The sequence below is a fragment of the Clupea harengus genome, chromosome 5, assembly GCF_900700415.2.
Source record: "Clupea harengus chromosome 5, Ch_v2.0.2, whole genome shotgun sequence".
Lineage (NCBI taxonomy): Eukaryota > Metazoa > Chordata > Actinopteri > Clupeiformes > Clupeidae > Clupea > Clupea harengus.
Genome location: NC_045156.1, coordinates 18,598,567 through 18,607,954, shown reverse-complemented (window position 1 = coordinate 18,607,954; position 9,388 = coordinate 18,598,567). Strand labels below are relative to the sequence as shown.

At 41.4% G+C, this 9,388-nt stretch overlaps 2 protein-coding genes across 3 annotated transcripts; one reads left to right on the top strand and one right to left on the bottom strand.

Moving 5' to 3' along the window:
* The first annotated feature begins 68 nt into the window (after positions 1 to 68).
* On the top strand, positions 69 to 9,187 carry ergic3 (ERGIC and golgi 3). Of its 2 annotated transcripts, XM_012829384.3 has the most exons (14): positions 69 to 295; positions 537 to 607; positions 718 to 805; positions 898 to 1,017; positions 1,121 to 1,220; positions 3,046 to 3,211; positions 3,972 to 4,029; positions 5,342 to 5,356; positions 5,770 to 5,801; positions 5,896 to 5,992; positions 7,513 to 7,577; positions 7,729 to 7,865; positions 7,947 to 8,002; positions 8,282 to 9,187. In XM_012829384.3, the coding sequence occupies exons 1-14, from the start codon at positions 208 to 210 to the stop codon at positions 8,359 to 8,361; spliced, it is 1,173 nt and encodes a 390-aa protein (XP_012684838.1). In that variant the 5' UTR covers positions 69 to 207; the 3' UTR covers positions 8,362 to 9,187. The 2 variants fall into 2 exon arrangements, with proteins under 2 accessions (XP_012684838.1, XP_012684839.1); XM_012829385.3 differs by lacking the exon at positions 5,342 to 5,356 and having other exon boundaries at positions 79 to 295; positions 8,282 to 9,186.
* romo1 (reactive oxygen species modulator 1) lies at positions 5,737 to 7,383 on the bottom strand. The gene is made up of 3 exons (XM_012829386.3): positions 7,236 to 7,383; positions 6,686 to 6,816; positions 5,737 to 6,430 (listed from the first exon to the last, which is right to left on the bottom strand). The coding sequence occupies exons 2-3, from the start codon at positions 6,814 to 6,816 to the stop codon at positions 6,322 to 6,324; spliced, it is 240 nt and encodes a 79-aa protein (XP_012684840.1). The 5' UTR covers positions 7,236 to 7,383; the 3' UTR covers positions 5,737 to 6,321.
* Positions 9,188 to 9,388: the final 201 nt, after the last annotated feature.

Below are 9,388 nucleotides of genomic sequence, written 5' to 3'. Positions count from 1 at the left end.
TGATTGCATTGATCTCGGTGATTGTTAAAGCATTGGTTGGCATACTGTCTCAATTTTGTATTTAGTATTTCCGATGCCCCTTCTAAAACTGTCTGTGCGCAGTCTGCATACGCGGTGAATTCTGATTGGATGTCAGTCGAACCTATGGACCGGAAGTGGATCTGATGCGGGAACTTGTGTGACGGTAATTTTTGCGGTTGGTGTGAGATGGATGCACTTAATAAACTAAAACAATTTGACGCGTATCCGAAAACTCTTGAGGATTTTAGGGTGAAAACATGCGGTGGGGCTACAGGTAAGTCTTAAACGTAATGTGTTGTTTTATCCAAAGTTAAAGGTAATGTCTGAGTGAGCTTGCACAGTGGCGTTAGTCAGTTTGTATTGGTCTGGAATAGAGGGCTAGGTTAGCTATTCTTGCGATACTGGCACTAAATGTATTGTGGACTACAGCTATTGATGTTACACACATATGTCAGTGTGTATTTTAGGCAGGGCTTTATAGTTTCATTCATCTCCCCCCTTCTTTTCATCAATAGTGACCATTATAAGTGGTCTGATCATGCTGATCCTGTTCTTTTCCGAGTTGCAGTACTACCTAACTAAAGAGGTTAGTAACAGTTCAACTAATCACAACAATGAAACGCATAACTGCACAGGAGCCTGATCGCTCCATTCATTCATTAACAAGAGCATTTTCGTGTTTGTTGGGAATTTAAGGTACATCCAGAATTGTTCGTGGACACATCTCGAGGAGATAAGCTCAAAATTAACATAGATGTCATCTTTCCCCATATGCCATGTGTCTGTAAGTTTACCCGGCCTCGTCACACAGCACTGGTATCTTGAAATAACATGTAAAGGTTTTTCCAATTTGTGCCAATACCTGTTCTCCCACAGATCTCAGTATTGATGCAATGGATGTCGCTGGAGAGCAGCAATTGGATGTAGAGCACAACCTGTTTAAACAAAGGCTTGACAAGGATGGCAAACCTGTCACTACTGAGGCAGACAAACACGGTAACTGCCAAATCACAGCCCTGACGTCGTTAGTTAGCTGTTACTAATGTCATACCCTTAATTCTCTTCATCTTCTTTACACTGACATATTTTGTACCTTTAGATTTAGGTCAAGAAGAGGGTGAAGCGGAGGTGTTTGACCCAAGTAAATTGGACCCCGACCGCTGTGAGAGCTGCTACGGAGCTGAGACTGAAGACCTAAAGTGAGTCTCCCTGCTCCTCAGACATCTGTTAGAACTACAGTACTGTGCAAAAGTTTTAGGCAGGTGTGAAAAAATGCTGTAAACTAAGAATGCTTTGAAAAATATAAACAACAATTGTTTATTTTGATCAATTTACAAAATGAGCGAACCAAAGAAATATCTAAATCAAATCAATATTTGGTGTTACTACCCTTTGCCTTCAAACTAGCATCAATTCTTATTGGTACACTTGCACAAAGTCAGGGATTTTGTAGGATTATAGTGAGGTGTATGATCAACCAATTATCCCAAACATGTGCTAATGATCATCAATTTCACATGTAGGTTGAAACATAGTCAGTAACTGAAACAGCTGTGTAGGAGGCTTAAAACTGGGTGAGGAACAGCCAAACTTTGCTACCAAGGTGTGGTTGTGGAAGACCGTTTCATGTCAAAGGTCATACACTATGGCAAGACTGAGCACAGCAACAAGACACAACGTAGTTATACTGCATCAGCAAGGTCTCTCCCAGACAAAGATTTCAAGGCAGACAGGGGTTTCCAGATGTGCTGTTCAAGCTCTTTTGAAGAAGCACAAAGAAACGGGCAACGTTGAGGATCGTAGACGCAGTGGTCGGCCAAGGAAACTTAATGCAGCTGATGAAAAACACATCAAGCTTATTTCCCTTCGAAATCGGAAGATGTCCAGCAGTGCCATCAGCTCAGAACTGGCAGAAACCAGTGGGACCCAGGTACACCCATCTACTGTCCGGAGAAGTCTGACCAGAAGTGGTCTTCATGGAAGAGTTGCAGCCAAAAAGCCATACCCCGACATGGAAACAAGACCAAGTGACTCAACTATGCACGAAAACATAGGAACTGGGGTGCAGAAACATTGCAGCAGGTGCTCTGGACTGATGAGAAATATTTGGCTGTAAAAAGAAGGCAGTTTGTTCGCCGAAGGGCTGGAGAGCAATAATGAGTGTCTGCAGGCAACAGTGAAGCATGGTGGAGGTCCCTTGCGAGTTTGGGGCTGCATTTCTGCAAGTGGAGTTGGAGATTTGGTCAGCATTAATGGTGTCCTCAATGCTGAGAAATACAGGTGTACCAATCATCAATACCATGAGGTGTATGATTGGCACCAAATGTATTCTGCAGCAGGACAACAACCCCGAACATACAGCCAATGTCATTAAGAACTATCTTCAGCGTAAATAAGAACAAAAAGTCCAGGAAGTGATGGCATGGCCCCCACAGAGCCCTGATCTCAACATCATCGAGTCTGTCTGGGATAACATGAAGAGACAGAAGGATTTGAGGAAGCCTACATCCACAGAAGATCTGTGGTTAGTTATCCAAGATGTTTGGAACAACCTACCAGCCGAGTTCCTTCAAAAACTGTGTGCAAGTGTATTTAGAAGAATTTATGCTTTTTTGAAGGCAAAGGGTGGTCACACCAAATATTGATTTAATTTAGATTTCTCTTCTGTTAATTCATTGCATTTTATTAATTGATGAAAATAAACTGTTAACACTTTTCTGAAAGCATTCTTAGTTTACAGCATTTTTTCACACCTGCCTAAAACTTTTGCACAGTACTGTACATTCTCCCCCCCTGAAACACACAAAGCCCTCACACTCAGGGTGTGTCTGTGGCTTGGTCAACCACTTGTGTATGCCTTTAATTTTTGTCTTGCCATATGCATTTATAAATGGCGCGACACAGTTTTATCACCGCTGTGAAGAGTTGACGGGTGTGTTGAGGTCCTAGTGGTGGTTTCCATTGGTGGAATTTGAGGACCTGAGAAATGTACTCACTTGAACTCACAGATGTTGTTTGTTGCAGATGTTGTAACTCTTGTGATGATGTGCGAGAGGCGTATCGACGGAGAGGCTGGGCTTTCAAGACCCCGGACACCATTGTGCAGTGCAAGAGAGAGGGTTTCAGTCAGAGGATGCAGGAGCAGAAGAATGAGGGCTGCCAGGTGTTTGGATTCCTGGAAGTCAACAAGGTAGGCTAATCACCAACGTTCAACCCACCAAACCAGTATAGACAGTTGCAGCAGACAATGGTGTTTAGGATAGGTTCTGTCTCACGTCATGACACTGAGAATAGTTAAAGGTAAGTCCGCAATTGTTTATATTTGTGCTCAGTTGCCAATCAAATTACATCCCCTCCTTCCTGAAGCATTGTGTTGATTGGTTGGGATGGTAAATGGCTCTGTTCGAGCCCCTTTGTTTTCATTTATATAGCCGGGACAGAGTTGATTGACACACAAAGATAGCTAGAGGACAATGAGGAGCAATGCGCTGAATTTGGAAATTCACTAGTTCGCCCATTGGGATGCTTGATTTAGAGCGCTGATAATAAGCATGTTTGGCTTGATAGCTGGTCATGGTCCCAGGATGCCTATAGCAGACATAGCGTGAGCAATAAGGACAAGGAGTAATGTGAGCTTAGAGCTACTAGTGAAATGGAGGAGAAAGGGAAGGAGGTGGGACGCTTTGCCACGCCAGAGCGCGTGATGTAGGGAGTGGAAAGGTTTAAATTTCCTGGAATGCGGAAGTGGGGTGAGTGACAGCTGTCAATCAACCCCATGTGGTCCTCCCGAGCATTGTTTAGAAAACATCATAAAATGCATTGGATAAGAATCGTGGACTGTACCTTTTAAGAGACATGAAGGCAGTAATAGGTGTAATATCTTTCTGTTAAATTGTGTTTGGAATTGATTATTTTCTGATGACCAAATATTTCATCTTGTTCTCACAAAGGTGGCTGGAAATTTCCATTTTGCACCTGGCAAAAGCTTTCAGCAGTCTCATGTCCATGGTAAGAGGAGCTGTGTTGTGATGTGCAAATCTTCCTATACATCAAATGTCCTTTCTGGTCCGATAAGTCTGTAAATCATTTTGTTAACATCAGCTATCATGCAGTGTTAGATATAATTACAGTGATCAGAAAGTGACTGGTAAATAGACCATTTGATAATGCTACAGCCAAGGTCTAATGTGACTGGTAAATAGATCATTTGATAATGCTACAGCCAAGGTCTACCGCCTTAACTGACATGTCTATTACTAAAGCGTTAGACCAGATGGGCAACATACTTTAGTGTACAAAGTTTTGCTATCAGACAATAGGGGTGTGGGGGGGCAGCTGTTAAGATAATACCCATTCTGTACACGGTGCATATATGAAAAGAATGCGCTACATCTCGTGATTTCGGTCCAGAGTGACCTCCAAGTGGTAGTTGTGAATCTGTAAATAGCAGTTCCAGTGCATGTTTCTATCCCTGCCTGTGCTTCTCTTTGGTTTCTCTCTTATGGTGTGTTCATCAACCCGCAACCCCCCCAGTCATGTACAAATATTATGAAAAATACAAGCAATTGTAATATGGGCTAAATTCTAGTGTTGGATGATACTGGACATATGTGGGTTAATGAATGACCATGTAATCACTGAGGCTTGCAATCTATGTGGCACAACGCTTCTGATGCGTAGAGGGCTGAATGGCAAGCAAAATTAACGCTTCAAGTTGCAATGACTCATAGAAACCTACTAACACACCACTACAAAAGGGGATCCTTTTCTTTGCATTTTGCAAGTTTGCTTTAGAGCGATTGCATCATGTAACATTATCTGATAAGAAGTTAATCAACAATTTCCCCAAAGTGGATCAGGCATCTCTAATTGCTCTGTATGCATCTCTTTCTGAACGAGTCTAGCCACATGACTCTCTGTTGAGGGTATGCTGTTAACATCCACTCGATTACTTCACTTTAGTCTCTGTCAGCATAAGTAACATGGTGTAGAATGAGTTTTAGCTGTAACTGTTATTTTGTTAACCTTCTAAGAAGTGTATCCAGAAGGGCAATGTATGCTTGAAGCAAGATGCTTGCCTAGGCTCTGCCATATGTATGCCCAAGCCTTATGACAAGAGTTGACTACAGAAAAAAGAGACAATGAGCCGCTTTAATGTGAAATTGGTGTAAACGATCAAGTTCATTTTAGTCCTTATACCGCCAGTAAAGGGCCAGCGTTCACCAACTGTCCTGTTGGACCAGACTTTTTCCTTCATTCTCTCTCCGTGCCTCCCTGTGTTCCAAATCATGTGGTGACTCTTTTTCTCTTCTTTCTGCAGTGCACGCTGTGGAAAGTAAGTTAATCCTTTTTGTAGTTTTTGTTCCTATTTGACGAACCTCCCCCAAATTCAGAAAGGGCACTAAATGATGAGCTGTAGTCATGCGTCTATAGAGAGAGAGAGAGAGAGAGACTACTAAGTATTACCCTGTTACTCCACTGGTTTTAATTTCTCCTAACTTTTGCTCTATTTCTCTATGGGTGTTGCTACTGCTGTGACTAAGCTTATTATGCACTTCTAATAATCTATTGCTAGGTTTTAGGGTCTTCTCAGAATTGACATATTCCGCTTTTGTTCTCACTCTGTGTGATTGAAACGGCTCTCATCAAATCTCAAACAGCAACACAGTAACTCCCACTTTCTAACCACTTGGAACAAATGTCAAAAGTCAGCTGTATTAATTATTTTTCCTTTATTTTTTTTTCCAGTTCATGATCTGCAGAGTTTTGGACTAGATAATGTGAGTATACAGGTTTTCTCGGTAATATGTTTGTTGGTCTTGTTGAATCACTGGACCGATTGACTCGACTCTGGTTGCCTCCTCTGGTTCACAGATAAATATGACGCACGTAATCAAACACCTCTCATTTGGCAAAGACTACCCTGGTATTGTCAACCCACTGGACGGAACTTACGTTGCAGCACCACAAGGTGAGTTATTGCAATCCCATACGCCACTTTGTGTGTCTCACAGTCTAGGCTACTGTCTATGTGGTCTATATTTCTCAGCTCATTCCAATCAGGAAGAGGCTGAAGCAGTGAGTTGCAGCGTAGACTTTGAGACAGACAGAATGCCCAGTCTTCCTCTCTTGTGATGAAGACCAAGCCCAAGTCATTCTTGCTTAAAGCCATAGATGTTTTAAATCACAGTCTTTATTCAATCCGTTTTCATCCAGCATCTTTGTTTTTACTATCTGAGTGGAATTGGGAAAAAGTAAAAAAATTATTTTTAAGAGTCCTGCATGATGTCAGGGTGGCCTCTAGCAGCGGATACCCATTCCAATGGACATGAATGTGCCAAACGTGCCTCCGCTCTGCATCATAGTCTTTCCAACTCCCCCCATTAGTTCTCTTCCTCTCATCCCAATCCTGGAGATCAAAGAAAACAACAAGTCAGTCAGTGGTGCCTGTACTTGTACAATGGCCTTAGTTGATCAAAGTTGGTCTGATTCCTCCCAACCCCCAAGAAGTTCTATGCGACCTCAATGCCAGTCAGTACTTCGCGTGTGTTATCAATCAGTACATTTATAAAAAAAATAAAAATAATAATAATATGGAATGGAAATTGAATATTTGCCAACGCGTTCTTCAAGGGGAAGGGGAAGTGTCTGACTTAACACCTACCTCAAACAGGAAAAGGTTCCGAACATGGCACCCGCTGCCATTCCAACAGCGAATCCCATCATAAACCCCATCTTCACCCTGTCAAAGCAGCCTGGTTGAGCTTGTCCGTAAGGTCCGACGGCGACCGGCATCTAGAAACATAATTTTCCATATGAGTCATCAAACCTAGTTATATAACATCTGTGCCTGAGAGGGTACGTTTGTTATAAACTTGCTTGATGGTTATCCAGTTATGCTAGCATGTGGCTAATGATTCACACGCAATCATGAAAGCGAGCGACATTTTATCATAATATACAATTTAGGACATTTTGCTGGTTGACTACTGCTACACGTGTTTCCCTTAATTCGAAGCCAAATTATTTTAACAGATAACAATCCTGGTAATGCTAACTAGCTAGCAAGCTGTACTATCATGTAACCTATCTCTGGCCTTGAAAACACAAGTTTGCTAATAATTAGTTAGCGTAGGCAAACAGTCAGCGTTAGATTCCGCGTATTCTCTTCAAGTACAACTAATAACGTTGCCAGTACTTTCAGGCAATATTACCTTGTCTGAAAGGCTATTGAGATCCTTCAATTTAACAGGAGAAAATTAGCTTGATGTATTTCCAAGCACTGTCAGAAAAAAAAGCGTCGTTCTATCGAGACTCCATTACCTGGGCGGAAATGTCTTGGTGAAAGGGAGGAAAATAAGGCGCAGAAAAATTGAGTAGCGCCCCCTGTCATCTATCTCTAAAAATGTCTTTGTACGTTCCCTGATGATATCACAGCTATGAAAGTGTACTTACAGCCAACAAATCTAACCTTTATTTTAATTATTCCAGCGTCCATGATGTACCAGTATTTTGTGAAAATAGTGCCAACTATCTACGTCAAAGGAGATGGAGAGGTAATTGAACAATTACTTAAAGAATACTAGTCTAATATAAAGCCTTACCCTAAGTGGTGTTTTAAATTGTTTTACAACTGTCTGCTTGTTTATTTATAGATTAAATAGAACATTGTGTTTAAATATTGATGTGTTAATTTGTGTTGGTCAGGTGGTGAAAACAAACCAATTTTCAGTGACTCGTCATGAGAAAGTGGCCAATGGCCTGATTGGAGATCAGGGACTCCCAGGAGTGTTTGTGCTCTATGAACTTTCTCCTATGATGGTCAAATTCACTGAAAAACAACGGTATGTAGCAGATACTCTCAGCAGCACTTTTATTTTGGGGGGGTGAAATGTACTATAATTTTGTTATGTGCCTCTTCTCAGGTCTTTCACTCATTTCTTGACGGGAGTTTGTGCAATCATCGGTGGTGTGTTTACAGGTGGGTTTATTATAGTATTTCCGGGTATACTTGTCGGAGTAGTTTGCCAGATAAGATAATGACTGTTTTGTACGCAAATACATGAAGGGTAAGAAAACTAATTTTGTGGTAAAGGTATAGGCCTATGGTAACATCTGTATCCTCAGCCTATATTGACTTTCTAAACAATATGTATGTAAATAATCACCCACTAGACCTTATCTTGTTGTGAGTGTCATATTAACATTATGTCGGCATTGCTTTTTTCATTAATTCAATTATTTTCTTCTTGCACTCCAGTGGCTGGACTCATAGATTCATTAATATACCACTCAGCAAAAGCCATCCAGAAGAAGATTGAGTTGGGGAAGGCATCGTAGCCAGAACTGTTATTAAAACTGATGCAGCAACTGGTTGCAGCAAGTTCTGTCTGTCAAGGGAAGGGGTCCACAGACTGATTCTCAGCTCGTGGTAAATTGAGCTCTAGTCCTCAACACTCAACCATGCAGTACTGCTTTTGAAAAATCCCATCCCAGTTTGAGAGAGAGATAAGACTTGCTGGGCCAAAGAGGATTCATCTCTGGCTTTATCAAACACAGTACTTTACACTGACATATCAATTGGAATCCACTTTTTTTTTCTTTAAACAATGAATTGTTTTTTCCCCCAGTCTCAAGAAGGTGTCAGAAATTATTTCACAAAACACATTATAATATCATGCATCAGTGTTTTTTTTCCCATTACATGGAGATGTTGCCTGTTTACAGAATCAGAAAATGTGGGTACTCCAGGCCCTAATGGTAGACATCTCACTTTACAGCTGAACTTCTATGAAGGTATAATTCCAATGGGACAGAATTCGTCTAAAGCTCAGCCTACCATCTAAACTGGAGATGAAGTGACTAAAACGGGAATAAGTTGGGTCGTTGGGTTAAATACACTCACAGAGGAGCGCAGAAGGTGCCAGATGTGAATTGTTTTATTGTATTGGCACCTTCACAACAAATCAGGAGCTGTTTGTGTGTGTGTGTGTGTGTGTGTGTGTGTGTGTGTGTGTGTGTGTGTGTGTGTGTGTGTGTGTACATGTATGGGTGTGTGATGGGGTGACTAGGCAGGTGTTTGTGTTGGTGTTGGTGGGTGAGCTGTTTGTGTGGGGTTGTTCCTGCCTGCTTGACCTTTCTGTGTGTGTGTGTGTGTGTGTGTGTGTGTGTGTGTGTGTTGGTGTCTGGTGCTTTGGACAGCCTGTGTTGTGTCTGGGAGAAATGTATTTATATTTTGATTGTCCTCTACAGTTTTTAAAATGATAAATAAATAATTGAAAACTTGCACTTTTGTTTTGTTTTTTTATATCTGAAGGCAAACGCATCCTTTCAGTAGAGTCTTTCATTGTTTGCAGTTCTCCAGAAC

Excerpts from the sequence above, each read along its gene's own strand:
- ergic3 (XM_012829384.3), top strand. The coding sequence starts at position 208 with ATGGATGCACTTAATAAACTAAAACAATTTGACGCGTATCCGAAAACT. Across the intron at positions 5,802-5,895 it reads AGAGTTTTGGACTAGATAAT|ATAAATATGACGCACGTAAT; the intron begins GTGAGTATACAG and ends TCTGGTTCACAG. Across the intron at positions 7,866-7,946 it reads AAATTCACTGAAAAACAACG|GTCTTTCACTCATTTCTTGA; the intron begins GTATGTAGCAGA and ends GCCTCTTCTCAG.
- romo1 (XM_012829386.3), bottom strand. The coding sequence starts at position 6,816 with ATGCCGGTCGCCGTCGGACCTTACGGACAAGCTCAACCAGGCTGCTTT. Across the intron at positions 6,431-6,685 it reads GGAACCTTTTCCTGTTTGAG|GATTGGGATGAGAGGAAGAG; the intron begins GTAGGTGTTAAG and ends TTTGATCTCCAG.